The 19,864-nt window shown below is 41.0% G+C and overlaps 1 protein-coding gene across 1 annotated transcript in view; it reads left to right on the top strand.

Moving 5' to 3' along the window:
• Positions 1-19,864, top strand: part of LOC115072825 (reversion-inducing cysteine-rich protein with Kazal motifs-like) — a 24,613-nt gene that overhangs the window by 352 nt on the left and 4,397 nt on the right. Inside the window, exon 2 of the mRNA XM_029570752.1 lies at positions 18,138-18,196. Within this exon, the coding sequence (XP_029426612.1) occupies positions 18,138-18,196 (59 nt within the window). The remainder of the gene's footprint in view (positions 1-18,137; positions 18,197-19,864) is intronic.

Here is a 19,864-nt window from a genome sequence, read left to right as displayed (position 1 = left end):
CGGGGACCCGGGCGTCCGGGTCTCGGCGCTCGGGAGCGGCATGCCAGGGCGGGACGGAGGAGGCCGCTGCCCGCACTCGCCTTCTGGGTCTCCAAGACCTGAGTCCCGGGGCGGTGACCTGGGTTCGAGGCCTTGCTCGGTCACCTTGCAGACGAAGCCCCCTGCCCTGCCTGGACCCCGCGCCTGGCCGGGGTCCCTGTCAAAAAGCAGTGACGTGTCTTAGCCGCGGACCAGGTCCGCTGGCCAGATGGGATCTGTCGGTGCAGCCGCCTTCCCCTGTCCCGGCCAGTTATTACTTCTTGCCCGGGTCGCGAGAAGCCGGCCTCTGTGTGGTGAGGACCGGATTCCACAGCCTGCCTAGGGATGCACGGGAGGTCGGAGCCTTACCGATCGGTGAGTCTCCCTGGGGCTGGCGGCTAGGCGAGAGCTGTGTTCTTGCTCCTCCTGAAGCAGTCACTCTGTGGATGGATAGGAAACTTCAGCGCACTTGATTGCCCTGCACTTGCCCAGCATTCAGAATTGACACTAACTCCTGCCAGGCCTGAGGCTAGTAGGTGGGATAAGACAAGAACTCGAAGGAGTTTAAATTCAAGGCCCAAATGTCCAGAGGAGAGATGCAGAGCTGTGGGTACACAGAGGCGAGAAGGAGGGGAGAAAAAATGTGTGATGCTGACCTCTACTAGTCATCAAAAGATAGCTGGGATTTGTATGACGAAAGTGATGGAGGAGTACGTTGCTTACAGGGAGAGAGACACCTGGGAAAAACCAAACTCAACAAGGTTTTAAGGTAGCCTACAATGTCACAATTACATTTTTTTTTTTGAAAGGCAGGGCTTTAAAGAAAGGAGAGATGTGTCAGGAACCTGGGATTAGTTAACTGTAATTGGGCTCCAAATTTAGCTATAAACTAGTCAGGAAACCAAAGAGGGGGGAAGAATGCTATGAATTCTTGGCTAATTCAGCTTACCTTTCTAGGCCCTAGTTAGTACAAAGATATGCTCTAGAGAATATTAGTTGTCCATTCTTAACCTACTACTGAAGAGTGGAACTTTTAGGAAAACTTCTTTACTTGGCCTTAATCTTTTTCTGCTTTGATATTGACATTTTTATATAGATTTTATTGTGAGAATTAACCGAGGCATCCATAGCATTTAGCATAATAGACGCCAAAATGTTAGCTCTTAAATATATTTGGACAACCCAGGTGTAGAGGCTCACACCTGTAAGTCTTGGGAGGCTGAGGCAGGAGGATTACCACAAGTCCCAGGCCAGCCTTGGCCATAGAGTGATAACCTGTTTCAAAAGAATTTTGTTAAAAAATGAAGGGGGTGGGGGGAGGAAGGAAAAGCATTTAGCATAATAGACGCCAAAATGTTAGCTCTTAAATATATTTGGACAACCCAGGTGTAGAGGCTCACACCTGTAAGTCTTGGGAGGCTGAGGCAGGAGGATTACCACAAGTCCCAGGCCAGCCTTGGCCATAGAGTGATAACCTGTTTCAAAAGAATTTTGTTAAAAAATGAAGGGGGTGGGGGGAGGAAGATAGAAGGAAGGAAGGAAGGAAGGAAGGAAGGAAGGAGGGAGGGAAGGAAGGGCAAAAAAGAAAACAATGTGTGTGAATGACTGAATAAAACCCCAACTTACAAATTCACAATAAAAGGTCCAGGGATTCCCATGACAAAGATACTTATTTGATAAGTAGATAGAGAATTATTGCTGTGTGGAGTTTCTTTTTGAAATGATGAAAATGTTCTGAAATTACTAGTGCATAACAATATACTAAAAGTAACTGAATTCAGGTATTTTAAAAGGGTGAATTTCATGATATGTGATTTGTATCTCAATAAAATAGCTATAGAAGGTGGGTGTGGTGGTGCTCACCTTTAAACCCAGCACTCGGGAGGCAGAGGCAGGTGATCTTTGGAAGATCGAGGCCAGCCTGTTCTATATAGAGAGTTCCAGGCCATTTGGGGAGACCCTGACTCAAAAAGACAAAAACAAGCAACAATTATATCAACAACAAAAACCCAAATAAAATAGCTAGAGAAATAAAAATTTTGTTTAATATTTGACTCCTTTTCCTTATCCTGAAACTCACCAGAAAATTCTGGACCAGTTGATTTCTGATAGCCCTTCCAGCTCTCAGAAGTCCATGACCTCATATAATTTGCATTGTTTGAGTCAAAAAAATTCCAAGTTTGATCTTCAATTGAGTCTTTCCTTGTACTAAATTCCAGGAAGCATATATCTTGGACTTCTGATATAAAGGACATTGAAATAATATAACGAACAAAAGCTTCCACTGTGGATTTGTAGAAAGTACAGAAAATGTTCTTCCGTCTGAAACAGAAATTGAGAATACAATTATTAAATTGTATTTCAGTGAAGGCCTGGCTTGTTTTCTTGTTCAGATGGTCTCAGTTCCCCTCTCATTACCCACATCCAAGACTGTCTTCTCTGGTACACAGCTTTCCAGGCCACTAACCCCTTCTGCTCTATTGCTCCAGCTCTTCTGTATGTGGGGCTGAAAGGAAGAGAATGACAGCATTGCCCAGTCATTGGAGGGTCACATGAAACTCTCTGCTGTGGTCTCAGGGTCTGTGTCTCATGTCACCTGGGTAGCTCTGTTTCTATTTAAGATGTTTTGGAACAGTGCAAAAGGAGAAAGATGTGTGACATTAAGGGCCACGTTTCAACAAGTTGACATTTGAGGAATTATGTAATAGCCTAGAATCCTGGAAAAGAATGTAATGAATTTTAAGTTAGAAAAAGGAAACGCCTAACTGGAAGAAAATAATCAAAAGCAGATTTTCTTCTATTGAAGTATCTTGGCCCGCATTGTAAAGAGTTAGGTCTAGTGGTAGACCAGATATGACCATTTATTCTTGTATAGTGTTAAAAGTTCCTGTCCAGCATCTAGATTTAAGCACTCATTAATTATACTTTTCACGTTTATCATTCGTAGAAGAAAGTAAGAAAATGTCAAGGGTTTGATATATTATAAATACGACTTTTTTTTTTTTGGTCTTTTTGAGACAGGGTCTCCCTGTAGCCCCAGCTGTTCTGGAACTCACTATGTAGACCAGACTGGCCTTGAATTCACAGAGATCCACCTGCCTCTGCCTCCTGAGTGCTGGGATTAAAGGCGTGCGCCACGACGCCTGGCTAAATATGACTTTTAAAAGAACAAGACAGGAACTGGGGAAATAGCTCAGCACTTATGAGCACTGGCTGCTCTGCCACAGAGCAGGGTTCAGTTCCCAGGACCCTTGTGACAGCCAACAATTGGCAGTTCCAGGGGATCTGTGCCCCTGGAACAACTGCAGTTCCAGAGGATCTGCGCCCTCTTCTGGCCACTGGGGGCATTGCATGCACATGGTGGACTTGCATACCTTCAGGCAGACCATTCATATATGTTAAATAAATAATTTTAAAAAGCAAGATAGATACTATTATGAGGTTTGCTTATTCAAAAAACACCGAGTAAGCTGGGTATGGTGGCACATCCCTTTAATCCCAGCACTTGGGAGCCAGAGGCAGGAGGATCTCTAAAATAGAGGCCAGTGTGGTCTCCATAGTGAGTTCCACACCAGCTTTGCCTACAGGGAGACTCTTTCTTGAAAACAAATAAAAAAACAAAATAAAGCCACTGTATATCAGGCCCTGTTTTAAGTGCAGAGGTGCTGCCTCAAGAAACATATTCTAGGGAAGTAGAAATCGATGACATGTGGATAGAATGACTTCTGGGTTTGATAAGTATGGTATGAAGAAACTAAATAAGATGGTGACAGAGCTGTGTGAAGGGGAGTGGTTCTTCGTGTAGAGTTGACAACAGTCTCTTTGAGAAGATAAAGTTTAGAGCTAAGCTCTGAAGGCTGAAAGATGCTATCCTTGTGACAGATAGGGCTGGATTCAGGAAGAACAGAGCCTTAAGACACAAGGACCAGAAAATCTATATGGTAGGAACAAAGTGAGCCAGAGTGTAAGCTATGGCTGGATCATGCTGAGCTTTGCTAGAACCATCTTAATTTTCTTCTGTGTGCACATAGAAACCAAGAAGTTTTAAATAAGGGATACATGACTTGATTGATATTTTAGATCGCTCTTGCTAAAACATAAAATGAAAACAAAACAGTTTTTATAATGAAGCAACAGTAAAGGGCAACTAGAAAGCCATTGCACTGTTTCAAACAGAAGATAATGGTGACTCGGGAAAGTGGTGGTGGAGATAGAAGAGGAGATGTTCAGGATGCATTGTTGATGGATTGGATGTGGGAAATGAGGGAAAGAAGAATTAAGGGTTACTCATAGGATTGTTTTGTTTTATTTGTTTTTATCCTAAACAGCTTACTGAAAGTTGATGCCTTTTACTAAGATAGGAAGGACAGCAGGCAAGTTTGAAGAAAATTGGCAGGTATGGCAGGAAGAGAGTCAAAAATTCCAATCCGGACTGAAGATGCAGCTTAATGGAAGAACAGCTTAGCATGTAGAAGACTGGAGTTCAATTCCAGCACTGGAAAAAGAGAGAAAGTGATAGGGGACTAGGGGGGGAGGGCCCATATGGGAGTAACTGACTGCCCCAAATATTTGTTAAGCTGCCAATAGTGCCAGAAACCATTTCTTAAGTTATAAAGTAGTATGCAAAAGTAGATATGATTGGGACTGGAGAGATGGATCAGTGGTTAAGAGCACTAGCTGCTCTTGCAAAGGACCCAGGTTCAATTCCAAGCACCTACATGGCAGCTAATAGCCACCTGTAGTTCCAGTTTCAGGGGATTCGACACCCCTTTCTGACCTCTGTGAGCATTGCACACACGTGGTGCATTTACATGTACACAGGTAAAACAATCATGCACATAAAATAAATAAATCAAAAAAATTCTAATTAAAAAAAATGGAGATGATCTCTACTTTCATGGAACTTACAATTTACTGGGAAATTTAGACATTTAATATAACCAGAAAGTCAAGCATAGTGGTACATGCCAATAGTCCCAGCACTCAAGAGGTAGAGAGGGCCGAAGAGCTCATGTTTGAGACTACTGGCTTAGACTACCTAGTGAGACACTCTTAAAATGTATCAAACAAAAATCATCAAGAATTGCAGAATAGCTACACTACTAATATATGGGTTAATTAGCACATATCTATTTACATCTTAAATCAGAAGAAAATACTTGAGGAGAAACTGTGATTTCATCATGTAGCATATGATGTGATGGATGCTCTAAAGCGTGGAGGTAGCTTGAAGAGGACAAGAGTCAGGCATGATAGTACTTGCCTGTAATTCCAACACTTAGTAGGCAGAGGCAGGAGAACTGCAAATTTGAAGCCAGCCTGTGCTATACAGCAAGTTCCAGGCCAGCATGGATTTTTGTTGCAAGGCTTTTTCTCAAAGGAAAGTGGGGTGGGAGAGTTCAGTCAGTAAAGTGCCTATCATGCAAGCATGAAGACTTGAGGTCAGATCCCCGGCACCCACATAAAAAGCCAAGCGCCAGCATGTGTCTGTAACCCTAACACTGGGAAAGAAGGGATGAGAAGAGCTGGGTCCCTGGAGCTCCCTGGTGAGCTCTAGGTGTAGTGAGAGATTCTGTCTCAAAAACTAAATGAATAGGGGCTGGAGAGCTGGCTCAAGAGCACTGGCTGCTCTTGTAGAGCACTCAGGTGTGGTTCCCAGCACCCACATGGTGGCTAACAACTCTCTGTAACTCCACGTAGGAGACCTGCAGAATGGGTTAGGAAACTGTCCAAGAACACTGGCAATTACATATAGAGGAATCCTCAGAAGAGTCACCTGCTTTAGTTTAATAATCATGAATATCTGAGTTAAGGTGCTTTTGTCCCCAAGGAACAGAAAGAAGGTAGCTCAGATTAGGGGCTGAAATGTAACCTGTAACAGGAAATTGCATGCAACACCAAGGGTGAGAAATTTTAGCACATCCTCTGAGGCTTCTGGGGAAACTGAAATTGCCAGGAACCAGCTGCTTTGAGAGAGTACCTCTCTGCCTCCCAGCTGCTTGTGTTTTGTACTTACCCACTACCATCCAGTTTCCTCTTCTCTCTTGTTTTCTGTACTCCTGTTGGTTCCCCAGTTCACACATGGTGACCCATACCTGTAATCCTACCACTTGGAAGGTTGGAGGTAGGAGGATCAGAAGTTAAGGACTGTTTTGGCTACACAATGAATTTGAGGCCAGTCTAGGCTATATGAGACCTTGTTCCAAAGAAAAGAAAACTAACCTGGCAGTTATACTGATAATGAATACAGCACTAGCAGCGTGCTATATATGGGGCTGCAGCTTAACCCCCTGGTGCCAGCTTGTATGTTTTTTAAGAAATAAATGTGACAGTTTGCATGACTGTATTTGTAAATTAAAATTACATGGGCTGGAGGGATAGCTTGGCCATTAAAGGCTCAGGCTAACAACCAATAAATTAAAGTTATAGTTGACATTTAAATGTTTTTAGTGATTGTCATTTTCCAAATTATTTTTATTTTTGTCTTTTTGAGACAGGGTCTCCCTATAGCCCCAGCTGACCTGGAACTGGCTTTGTAGACCAGTTTGGCTATCCAAATTGTTTTTAAAATAAAATTTTATTAAAAATAAGATTTTCACATAATAAAAATAAGATTAGCTGGGCATGGTGGCACATGACTTTAATCCCAGCACTTGGAAGGCAGAGGCAGGCAGATCTCTGTCAGGCAGATCTCTGTAAAATGGAGACCAACCTGGTTCCATAGTTAGTTCCAGGCAACTGTGGCTACAGGGAGACCCTGTTTTAAAAAGACCAAAAAAAAAAAAAAAAAAAAGATCCAATATTTTAAATTTAATTTTTTACTTAGAATTTTTTCAGCAATTGCTCAGGGTTCTTTTTCTTTTAATAGTGTGGGATAGATGTAAATGTATTTGTATACACTAATTTTAATAATTCTTTAGGCAGCATTCATTAGAGAATCTATTTCCTTTAGGAAAGAAAACAAGAATGGCTTTGTAGTAACAAAATTGAATTATAGCTTTTGGGACGCTTCTGTAGCAAAATCCCTTTTAACTTCAAGAGCCCTATAATTCTATGGATATTTCTTATTTTTAGATTAGGGTGTGTATTTTGTTTCCATAAGTGCTACTTGGTCTTAGCAATTACATCTCTCTGCATGTGGCTAGGGTACATGCTTCCTGCTCCCTTGCCTGTGCTTAAGTATACATGCCTAAAGTAACAGACAGAGCTCAGGGGTTCAGATTATTGGGTAATCCAGCTCTGATATTTCTAGACTATACCAACTCCTTAAAACCAATAAACAAAGCCTTTAACAATCATTTTTGGTTTTCATTAATTTTATTGTCACAGACTCTTGAACTAGACTTCATTTGTATATCTTCTTTTTGGTAATTTTTTAAAAAATATTTTATTATTTTTATATGTATGCGTGTATTGCCTGCATGTAAGTAAGTGTACCCGTGTCGTGGAATGCCTGCGGAGGACAGAAGAGGCTGTCAGATCCCTTGGAACTGGAGTTACGGAGAGTTGTTAGCTGCCATGTGGATGCTGGGATTCAAACCCGGGTCTTCTGCAAGAACAGTCAGTGTTCTTAACTGCTGAGCCATCAATTTTTAAAAATACTTTATTATTTTTATTTTATGTGTATGAGTGAATTGCTTGCATGTAGGTTGGTGCATGTGTGTCGTGTAATGCCCACAGAGGTTAGAAGAGGGCATCAGATCCCCAGGAACTGGAATTACGGATGGTTAGCCTCCATGTGGGTACTGGGAATGAAAGCCGGGTCCTCTTCAAGAGCAGTGCTCCTAACTGCTGAGCCGTCTCTCCAGCCCTGCATCTTTTTATCTTTGAGGTTAAAACTTATGCTTTTTTTATGACAATATAAAGATTTATTTTGAATTCCCTCTTTGTTCCATTTTATGGCAATAAGCACAGTTTTAAACTACACAAATTAAATGAACAAATAAGGCAAACAAATTAGAATCAAATTGTAAAACCCAAATATTTCTAGAATAAATTACCTTATAGAAAACATTAGGCATTGAAGGGCTTTTCGTTTGGGCTCCCCCCCCTCCCCCATGAATGATGACCCAGTTAATCCATTTTAATTGCTCTAAAAAAAGATAAAGACCTTTAATTACTACATTAATTGCATTTTAATTTCTCCATGTCATTAATGAAAGCATACAAATTGAGTACATGCATACATGTATTTCTTAAAATACGTAGTGTTAAAGATTCTAATAAGTTTTCTTGTTTAAAAGGAAGAAAAATGTGTACTAAGACAGTAATGTCTGAGGTTAAGAATCAATGTGAACTGTGATGGATCAGAGGTTCCCAGCCTGTAGAAGGGGGCCAGTCCTCTCAGGGTGGAAGTGCACTATTATAGAGGAATGCGGTTGAGAGTAGAAAGGGGTTATTACTAGATTTTAGGCTGTCCTCTTTCATCCTATTTTGACAGAAAAAGCTTTTGGAAAACTGGAAGGAAATTCCAGAATGTCAGCAGAGGTTGTGGCAGGACAGTGGGAGTAGAAATCATTGTCCTTTTCATCTTTATTTTCCAATTTTTGTGACTTTTTCCTGTATGAAAAAAAAAGAATTATTTTAAATTTTAACTTTGTTTTTAACTTTATTTTTAATTTTAACACAACTCTCACCTCAAAGGGGATAAAAAATAGTTTATTCTGAAGCCAAATAGCAGTGTCCATGACCTGGGAACAGATTTAGGTTATCCCGAATTCCATGTTCCAACATTGTAACAATTTGATGAAGATTTATAGTAACAAAACAAAGCAAGTCATAAATCAAGGCACTTTTTAATATGCAGTGATGGTGAGTTGCAGTGAGCAGGGAAACCTCTGCTGTTAAGCGTCCTGTACAGTCTGATGTGTTCTTAGCCTTTTGGTTAATGGAAACTAGAATTTTGTTAATACATTCCAAAAGGTTTTTATCTGTTAGTCACAGGATGTTAGTCCAACATTGAGGTTAGCAAGGAATGGCTATTTAGTGGGCTAAAGATAGCCAAAGATAAATTGTAACTAGGCTCTGAACTTGCAACATTCTAACCTCTCCACAGTCCCTGAAGTTCTAATCAGTTCAACAGCCTTGCAGAAGGTAGTTTCTTTCTGGCAACTTTCCTTCACATTTGGAAATCAGTCTACAATAAATTTGACCTTCACCATTAAGTAGTAAATATAAGCCAGGCATGGTGGCACAGGCCTTTAAGTCCTAGCTGAGACAGGCGGAGCTCTATGAGACCCAGGCCAGCCTGGTTTACATAGTGAGTTCCAGACCAGCTGGGGCTGCAGGGAGACCCTGTATCAAAAAGACCAAAATAAAAAAAGGATATTTAAATTTTATATATATTATCTAAATATTTTAAATTTAAACACATTTAAAATAAAGTCTTCAGTTATTATTAGAGTTTTAATTGTAGCACAATTTATGATTCTGTTTTAAATAGACCTTTGCTCCAAGGAACTTTTTTTCCAAAAGTCCCTAGCCCCAAATCAGACTCCTATCTGCCTGATTTGTTGTTGCTGTTAAGCCGGGTGTTTATTGGGACCATATGTTACTCTGAGTTATCTTTGCTCAAGATCAGCTGGATTTTCTGCCCTCACATGACCTTTGTGTTAGAGGATAGTATAAAGTGCCAGCATCCAGAGCACTTCAAAGAAGCCCATTGGTATCACGCAGGGAGCCCATTTTCCTGCAGCCTTCCCATTCTAATGAGGCTGGAGATCTAGCAGCCTTTGAAATGGAGGTAGTTTGTGACATTGTAGGGTGTCAAGCTGTGTTGAAGAACACTAATACAAGGCACTGTTTACACTGATAATTGGGGCACTCTTTTCCTTGTGAACCATAGTGACATTTTAATATTTATTTTAGAATTTTTTCCTTTAAAAAAATGTTTTTAGGGGTTGGAGAGATGGCTCAGCAGTTAGGAACACTGGCTGCTCTTTCCAGAGAACCTGGGTTTGGTTCCCAGCAGCGACATGACAGCTAACAACCCTCTAGAGCTCCAGTTCCAGGGGATCTGATGCCCCTTGTGGCTTCCATGGGTTTACACAAAAACACTCATACACATAAAAATAAATAAATAAAATTTAAAAGGGCATTAATTTTTTGTTTTCACCTCAGACTTGTTTTATCAAGGCTGACCTGAACTCCTTTTGATCCTTTTGCCTCCTCCTCCAGGTACTGAGATTACAGGTCTGAGCCACCCCACTGGGCTATATTTTAGAATTTCTAAATCAAATATTCAGAATCTTTTTCCCATAGACTTACTGTTAGAAAACTGGCTGCAGCCAGGCATGGTGACACACACCTTTAATCCCAGTGCTCTGGAGGTAGAGGTAAGCAGATCTCTGTGAGTTCAAGGCCATCCTGGTCTACATAAGAATTTCCAGGCCAGCCAGGGCTACTTAGTGAGACCCTTTGTCAAAAAAGCAAAAAAGAAAAGTAAAGAAAACTAGCCTCACAGTTGGCTTAGATGAAAACAAAGTATGTCACTAACATCAGAAATCCTGTCATTGTTTTGTGGGTAAACAGTTTCCAGTTTTGAACTTAGTAGCCTTGTTACTAAGATCTAAAGAAGACTTTTTTTTATTCGTCTATTCTTTAATTTTACCCCCAGTACTAATCTTATTTTCAGTTTAAAAACCAGTTTTTATCTCATATGCATACAAAAATTGTCAATTTTATTTGCATGGAGGATTATGTTGTGCATATATATATATATATGTGTATATATATACATATATATGTTTACACATAATTGTACCAGGTCTAGTTCTGAAATGTAGTGTTTTCAACTCCTTGTCTCTGGCTTTGCAGTCCTAGACAGCCCCAGTCAATCCAGCTGTATCTTTTACACTCTAGAATGTATGTGTCTGCTGCTTATCTCAATAGTGAATTTATGAATTCCTCTGTTCACATAATTATGCTTGGCATCCTTTTTCCTTTCCTCTGACTTGATATTTCTCAAGCTAGCATAATGAAATGTTAATGAGTGACATGAAAGAAGTGTTCTGTATGCTTAAGAAATCTCTGTGGTAGGTCCCTCTTTAGCAGATTAACAGTGCCATTAGCATCTAAACAGCCTCCTGAAGTCCTGCAGTAAAGAAATATGTTTGGGGGTATCAAGACAGCTCAGTGAGTAAAGCCCAGGTTCAGTTCCCAGGACCCACATAGTGGAAGAAGAGAACCAACTCCTGCAGTTGACTTCTCATCTCTATGTGTGTGTGCTGTGGCCTGTGCGCACTCACATACACACAAAACAAAATTTTAAATATAAGAAAAATATACTGTAAAATGTCATTTTTTTTTTTTTTTTTTTAAAAAAAAAAAAAACCATTAGGGGCTAGAGAAGTGGCTCAGTGGTTTAAGCTGTTGCCACACAAGTGTGAAGACAAGTTCAGATCTCCAGAACCTACATTTGGGTGTGCAAATTCCAACCTCAAAAAGCAGAGACAAGATCCTCAGAGCAAGCTGGCTGGCAAGGCTAAGCTGATCAGTGAACTTGGGGTTTCCTTGAGATCCTGCCTAAAAGAATAAGATGAAAGAACAATGAGGATGATTCCTGACATCAACCTTGGGCCTCCACGTGCTTAAGTTTGAAAAACACATCTATATTTGTCCTCTTTCTCAGTTCTTCAAGGGTGGCCATTTCAGACCTTAGTTTGGCTCAAGCCCCTACCCTGCACATCTCAACACTATTATTAGACCCACTCTGCTTCCCATGGAAAGTAAATGGCATCTCCTTCCCTCTTTATTTATCTCTTTCTTTAAATCCTCACCATAACAGTCACTTAGAAATTGTTTTTACTAGAAAGCATTGAACTCTTCACTTGACCCCACAAGGTGACTTAAAAGCAGGAGAAAACCTGGCATCTCTTCCTTCTTTTGTGTCAGTCTCCACTCCTTTGGCTCAGATGTCTGCTTGACTACGTAGGCATGTTGATCACTCAAGGAGTATTTGTGTGCCTAGTCTGTCTCACCCCTCTTCAAGGCTGAGACACAGAGGTAAACCATTGTTCTAAGCCATAGGAACAGCAAAATCTTCCAGGACAGACCACTTCCCCTCCTACTCCCTAGATAAAGTACTTATGGTGGGGGCAAGGTTGCATTCTGGATCAGAAGTAATCATCTTATAGGAACCAAATTGATCCCCCCAGCTATGCTCTCCTTTTGCAAAGAACTAAAACAATGATCATCTAGATCACACCTTAACCAGTACTGCTTATACAGACCTCTTCCTCCCTGTTCCAGTTCCTTCTTTGTTTAAATGTAAAGTTAACACCAGTACCCCAAAGACAAACTTGGGGTCACTGGACTCCTTTGTTCCTCTTCCTAGACCACTGATTAAATCTCTCTGCTTTTCACTATTTCTTATGTCTTTAATTGATATATTAGGATAGGTGGCCAAGCCTATCCTGTTGGAGCTCCTGGAACCTGGCCTTTTGCCCCTAAAACTCCAGTTATACTGTCACAAGACTGTAACTTGCCTGAAATTAAAGAATGCAACCCTTGTTCACTATTGTGTCCCTATTCCCAAGCATAATACCTTCTCTTGAGCCCAAGTCTCACTTCAGAAACCACTTCATTTCTCTGTATTCTGCTTAACTTTCAGCTGGATATACTACAGTTCAGTTCTGAAGCTAATCATCCAGAGTCAGCACAGACCCTGCAAGTTAAAGGGCATGGCCCCTAACAAGACTACCCTTATTACATATACTAGCCTTACTTCAGAAGTTCCCATGATGTGGGTACTTTGAGTACAAAGGAACCCTTCTTGGCTCTTGGTGGCCTTAGCACTGAACTGTCACCAAAGATTTATTAAGATAAGAAAGAACTCCTGGGGGCTGGAGAGATGGCTCAGCAGTTAAGAGCACTGGTTTCTGTTCCCAGCACCTACATGGTGGCTAACAACAGTGCTTAACTTTAGCTCCAGGGGATCCAACACTCTCTTCTGGCCTCTATGGGCATTGCACACATGGGTGCACTTACATACATGCAGGCAAATATTCATACACATAAAATTAAAATAATTTTTTTTTTTTTTTTTACAAAAGAACTCCCGAGAGTTGGAGGGCTCTCAGGGAGGGCTACCTTTGCACTGCCTGGCCCCATGGTCTTTATGGGTTCTTTGGCAGGACATGAATGGAAACTGAGATAATTTCTCTTGAGATTGATTATTTTTGAGGGCATGGAGACCAAGCCATTAAGGAGTCCTCAGGCCCAACCAGAAAGTTTCTGGGTCAAGGGAGGGGTCCCATACTGTGTGACTGGATATTGATCTAACATGGGTCCCACCCTTATTGCCTAAGGGAAGCTAGCTCCTGTCTCACCCAATTCACACATTTTTTTAAATTTATTAGTTTTATTTTATGTGTATGAGTATATTTCCTGCATGTATATAAGTGCACCCGTGTTGTGCAATGCCCACTGAGGTCAGAAGAGGGTATCAGATTCCCCTGGAACTGGAGTTACAGATGGTTGTTAGCTATCATGGGAGTGCTAGGAATCGAACCTGGGTCTTCCGCAAGAGCAACCAATGCTCTTAACCACTGAGCCATCTCTCCAGCCCCTCACATTTTTTTAAAAAAGATTTACTTTTGACCAGGCGTGGTGGCACACACCTTTAATCCCAGAACTCGGGAGGCAGAGGCAGGCAGATCTCTGTGAGTTCAAGGCCAGCCTGGCCTACATAGTGAGTTCCAGGACAGCCGGGGCTACAGGGAGACCCTGTCTCAAAAAGACAAAAAAAAAAAAAGATTTACTTTTTAAGTTTTATGTGTATGTTTATGTGGCTTTCTCTCTCTCTCTTTGTGTGTGTGTGTGTGTGTACCCATAGAAACCAGAATTGGATGTTGGATCCCTTGGAAGTGGAGCTGCAGGAGGTTGTGAGACACCTGATATGGGTCTGGGAACTGAATTCAGGTCCTCTGGAAGAGTAGCAACCACTCTTTAACTGCTGAGCCATCTCTTCAGACCTAACACACACTACTTTTCATCTAGCCGTAGATCTAGTGTTCCCATGACCCAGGTTTAGTAACTCTAGAACAACTCAAGGAAGCAATATATTTAAAATTACTCTTGTGCGGCTCAGAGTATAACTCAAAGGATACTAAATCAAGAGGACTAATCAAATAGATGCATAGAGCAAGGTCTGGGAAGAAATGCAGAGCTTTCTCTGCCTTCTCACGGTATATATATATATTATATATATATACACTCTCTCCAAGCACATCAATATAGTCACTAACCAGGGAAGCTCCACTGAGTTGCTCTGTCAAGAGGTTTTATCTGGGTTCTATTACAGGAATAACTGAACTATTTGTCAAATGGTTGAACTCAATCCCCGTTTCCCTATTCCCCACCTACTCCCCCAAAGACTGAGAGGCTGAGAGGTCAAGTTGATAAATGACTTAAATCTCCAACCCTCTAGTTACAAGGCTAGTCTTTCAAGCCTGGCTAGCCCTCCTCTTGAAGCTATCTAGGTAAGACTGGGTCACTCATATCAGAACAAGGCACTCCTGTTATAGAGGCAGTCCAAGGATTTAGAGTCCTTCCTCCCAAAAACAAAGGCCACCAAAAACCACCCCAAATTCTTCATTATACAGTGCTAATCCTGGAAAGAGTTGTCTGTACCTTCTTGAACTCAGGCTTTTGCTCTCGCCATTCCACATTGATGACATTTATTTAAGATCACCAGTATCTTTTAGAGTCTTAAAAAATGTGATGGATTTGAATCCGCCTTACATGACAACAACATCTAACCCAATGCATCCTTCTTGAAACATTTTATTTACTTGACTTCTTAGTCGCTGCACTGTCAAGGCAAAACATAGCTCTTGCTTCAAGGAAAATAAGAAATAGTTTATTCTGAGTGAAATCTGCATGACCATGGCCCAAGAACATGGATTCAGGTTACCTTAGAAGACATGTCCACTGTGGAAGAACTTCTATAGTCAGAGAACAAAAGAAAGTCATAAATCAATGCAATTACTAAATATTATGGTGGGGACATCAGGTAGGAGGTTCATAACAAAGTGGAAGATTCCTGCTGAAGTTTCAAATGCTGTCTGATCACAGGCTTTACTTTTGTGTTAGTGGAAGCTAGTTAGATCCTCTAAGTTAATGCATTCCAAAGGTTTTGCCTGATTGTCAAAGATTGTCAAAAGAATGCTTGGTCTGCTAGAGAGATGGGTGATAAATGGCTCTTTAGAGGACTAAAGATAGCCCAAGATAATTTGGTCTTCCCTCCAGTCACTGCAACATTTCCATTTACCCCTATTTGGAAGGACTAATCAGTTGGTCTGTAGAATATTCAACTAAAAGTGGCTTTTTCAAGGAACTTCAGTTGACAGCATTTTCTCTTCATTTTCTTTGCTTAAGTGGAAAACTCTCATTTAGCTGTTTAATGGATATGTCAAGATTATATCAATAGTCAGAAACTGAATTTTTTTAATCACTTTATCAACTCCTGGAAATATTTCTCAGTCTTTCCATGTCAGTTAATAGTATTGGTAGGTTGGGTTTTTTTGTTTTGTTCATTCTTTTATAGTCATACTCCTTGCTGTTGTATGAATATTACCTGAGTCCCCACCCTAGACCTGGCTCTGGGTCTCAGTGCTTGCTCTGATTAAGGAAAAACATCAAAATATGCATACACACACATATATAATCTTCATTTTCTATTGGATTGAACTTAGAATCGCCTAAGAGATACCTCCGGGCCTGCCTATGGGGATGTTTGCAGAGAGGTTTTTTTTTTTAACTGAGGAAGGAAGACCCATCCTGAATGTGGATGGGTGCCACCATCCTATGGGATTTGCTTTCTGACTAATAAAAAGAGAAAAGGAGGAAGCCAGGTGGGTGTCAATACTCATCTCTCTTTCTCTCTCCTACCCAGATGTGAGCAGGGAGCCTCCTGCCTCCATACCTTCCCTGCCATCATGGGATATGAGTCAAAATAAACCCTTCTTTCTTGAAGTTGTTCTGGTCAGGTATTTGGTCACAGCAGGGAGAAAATAATTAATACAAAGGTGTGTATATTAGTTTCCATATATATGATATGGAATTTATCTCTAGTACTGACCAGAACTAGAAAGGAAAATTCTCATCTGTTGTCATCTTGTTCATCTGAGTACAACAATTTATAGAAAAGATGAAGCATAGGCTGAGTGTGGTGTGCACCTTTAATCTCAGTACTTGGGAGGCAGAGGCAGGTAGATCTCTGGATTCAAGGCCAGCTTGGTCTACATAGAGAGCTCCAAGCCAGCCAGGGCTACATAGTGCTTGGGGATTCAAACTTAGATCTTCACATTTGCATGGCAAGCATTTTACCAACTAGGCTGTCTCCTTAGCCCCTCATTTACTTTTTAATATCATTAACTTTTATTGGCTCCACAGAAATTACCTGGTAAGATGGCTCAGCAGATAAGGGCTCTTGCTAGCAAGCCAGATGACCTAAGTTCAATACCCAGAACCCACATGGTAGAAGGAAGGAACGGAATAGACTCCAACAAGTTGTCCTCTAACATCTACAGTCCATGGCATGCATGCCCCCATACATACATACATACATACACTTAATTAATTAGGAAATTGCCTGAGATGTTCAGCAGATGACTTTTTTTTTTTTGGTCTTTTTGAGACAGGGTCTCCCTGTAGCCTCAGCTGTCCTGGAACTCACTATGTAGACCAGGCTGGCCTTGAACTCACAGAGATCCACCTGCCTCTGCCTCCCAAGTGCTGGGATTAAAGGCGTGCACCACCACGCCTGGCTAGCAGATGACTTTTAAAATGAAAAAAAAAAAAAAAAGAAAAGAAACAGGGTCTCGTGTAGCCCAGCCTGGCCTTGAACTCTTGATCCCCTGCCTCCATGTCCCAAGTGCTGGGATCACAAGTATAGGCCACCACACCCAGCCAGCAGGTGGTTTTCTAGGTAAATTATTTATTTATTATTTATTTATTTATTTATTTATTTATGGTCTTTTTGAGACGGTATCCCTGTAGCCTCAGCTGGCCTGGAACTCACTGTGTAGACCAAGCTGACCTGGATCTCACAGAGATCCACTTGCCTCTGCCTCTCAAGTGCTAGGACTAAAGGTGTGTGCCACCACGCTCTCATTTTCTTTTTCTAATTTGACCCTTGGCATCTGACGCTATTCCCTTCCCTGTCACTATGGTTGACTTCTCTCTGGCTGTTCTAGTTCTGCTTTTCCTGTTTCTTCAGATATCTCAAGTGTTGCTGTTTGTTCTTTAGGATCTGGTGCTACATTGGCTTTTCAGTGGAGACTCTCCTAGGCAATGTCATATCTGTATACCTCCCTTACTCTGATGGCTTGCTGATCTTTAGACCTGACTTCTACTGTACTCTAAGCTTTGACTTCTGACTTTACCAGAGTTTCCATCTGAGTGTCCTGTAGGAACCTCAAATTCAACATGTTCTAAACAAATTTTACTCTGTTTTAAATCATATGGCTTTGTATTATAGGTAAAAAAAATATTTTTTATAATACTCAAATACTTAAGTACTGAATGATATACTGTATGAAACAAGCTTAGTATAAAATGTGGTATATGGGGGCTGGAGAGATGGCTCAGCAGTTAAGAGCACTGACTGATCTTGCAGAGGATCTGGGTTCGATTCCCAGCACCCACATGGTGGCTAAGAACTGTCCTTAACTCCAGTTCCAGGGGAATCTGATACCCTCTCTGACCTCTGTGGCATTGCACAACGCAGGTGCACTTACGTATATGCAGGCAGTACACTCATACACATAAAATAAAAATTATAATAAAGATTTTTTAAAGAAACAAAAAATCTATTGACTACCAGACTTTAAATTTTTTTTAAATTTTATGTGTATAAGTGTATTGTTTACATGTAGGTAGGTGTATCTGTGTCGTGCAGTGTCTGAGGAGATCAGAAGAAGGCATCCAATCCCCTGGACCTGGCATTACAGATGGTTGCTAGCCACCATGTGGGTGCTAGGAACCAAACCCAGGTCCTCTGCAAGAGCAGCCATACTCTTAACAGCTGATCCATCTCTCCAGTCCCTGAATATCACTTTGTATTATCATCTGATAGTTTAACAGTAGGACATCATGTTTATTTTTTTCCTTCCTAGGTGCAGCATGTTGTAACCATTCAAAGGATAACCAAATGTGCCGTGATGTATGTGAACAGGTAAGCTTGATAATTGTAGAAGCTGTCATATATTTAACTGTTATTAAATTTATGTTTGGAAAAGTCTGCTGAATAGCAGCTTATGGTTCACATCACAAATAATGGACCATCACAAATAAGGTGTCTGCCAACATAAAGTACTGAGAGGAAAACAGTGCAATAACCTCACATCTGAGGAAGTAATAAGTCCAGTCCAGGTTGAGGGATATCTCTTTACTTTTCAAACAACAGTTGTAGTAAAAAAAAAAAAATACCAGTATGGAGCTAGAGAGATGGTTCTAGGTTCAATTCCCAGCACCCATATGACAGCTATCAACCATCCATAACTTCATTTCCAGGGGAATCTGACACTCTCTTCTGACCTCCATGGGCATTGCAGGACATGGGTGCACTTATATAGATGCAGGCAATAAACTCATACACATAAAATAAAAATAGTATTTTTTAAAATTTATTTATTTTTACACCCACTTCCCAGATAGTACCCTCCCATAGCCTCCCTCCCCCCACTAGAGCCCTTATACTCTGATATCCCTGCTGCTGTCTGCTGTGTCGTTGGCACCCCCAGCCATTCCCCACTACTTACCCTTCTGGTGAATCTAGGCAGCCTATCTAGAGGTCTTTTTTTTAGAAGGGTCAGCTGTTCCTCATCTAGCGGTATATTTTTAAAAATTAAAAATAACAGCACTTGGGAGGCAGAGGCAGGCCGACCTATATGAATTCAAGGCCAGCCTGGTCTGCATAGCAAGTTCCAGGCCAGCTGGAGCTATAGGAGACCCAGTCTCAAAAAGAACCCCCCAGCAAAAAATTAAAAATATCAGTATTATAAAAACAAGGAAAGGCTAAGAAACTATTCCAATTAGAAGATACTGAAGGGACGTGACAACTAAATGTTATACATGATCTTATACTGGATTCTTGAATGAAAACAAAATGTTATAAAAACGTTGGTGAGTAGCTGGGCGTGGTGGTGCACGCCTTTAATCCCAGCACTTGGGAGGCAGAGGTAGGCGGATCTCTGAGTTCAAGCCCAGCATGGTCTACATAGTGAGTTTCAGGCCAGCTGGGACTAGATAGTATCCATCACTATTGTCAGGCTGCATTTGGTCACTATACTGTGGTTAAGTATGGCATCATCCTGTTCTAAAGGGATAATATGCCGGGATTTAGTTTGGGGAATTTTTTTGGTTTTTTGTTGGGGGTTTTGGGGTTTTTGTTTTGTTTATTTATTTGACAGGTTTCATGTAGCTCAGGCTTGAATTTATGATCCTTTTGCCTCCATCTCCCCGAGTTCTGGAATTGCAGGTGTATATAGCCATGCCTGGTTTATGCAGTGCTGGGAATAGAATCCAGGTTTTTGAGCATGGTAGGTAAGCACTCTACCAATTGAGCTCCATCTCTAGCCCAGGCTAAGATTTAGGAACAAATGATCTCAGTGTCTGTAATGAACTCTAATAAAACAATCAAAATGCTGATAATAACAATGTGTATATATGCTGAAAGAGTTAAATGTGAAATATTAGTAATTGTTAGACTTTATTGAATACTATGTGGGTATTCATTGCTCTTAAAACATTTTTATAATATGCCGGGCATGGTGGCGCACACCTTTAATCCTAGCACTTGGGAGGCAGAGGCAGGCGGATCTCTGTGAGTTCGAGGCCCACC

The sequence above is a fragment of the Nannospalax galili genome, unplaced genomic scaffold (genome assembly GCF_000622305.1).
Source record: "Nannospalax galili isolate Female #2095 unplaced genomic scaffold, S.galili_v1.0 scaffold263, whole genome shotgun sequence".
In the NCBI taxonomy this organism is placed as follows: domain Eukaryota; kingdom Metazoa; phylum Chordata; class Mammalia; order Rodentia; family Spalacidae; genus Nannospalax; species Nannospalax galili.
This window is presented reverse-complemented; position numbering and strand designations above follow the sequence as displayed.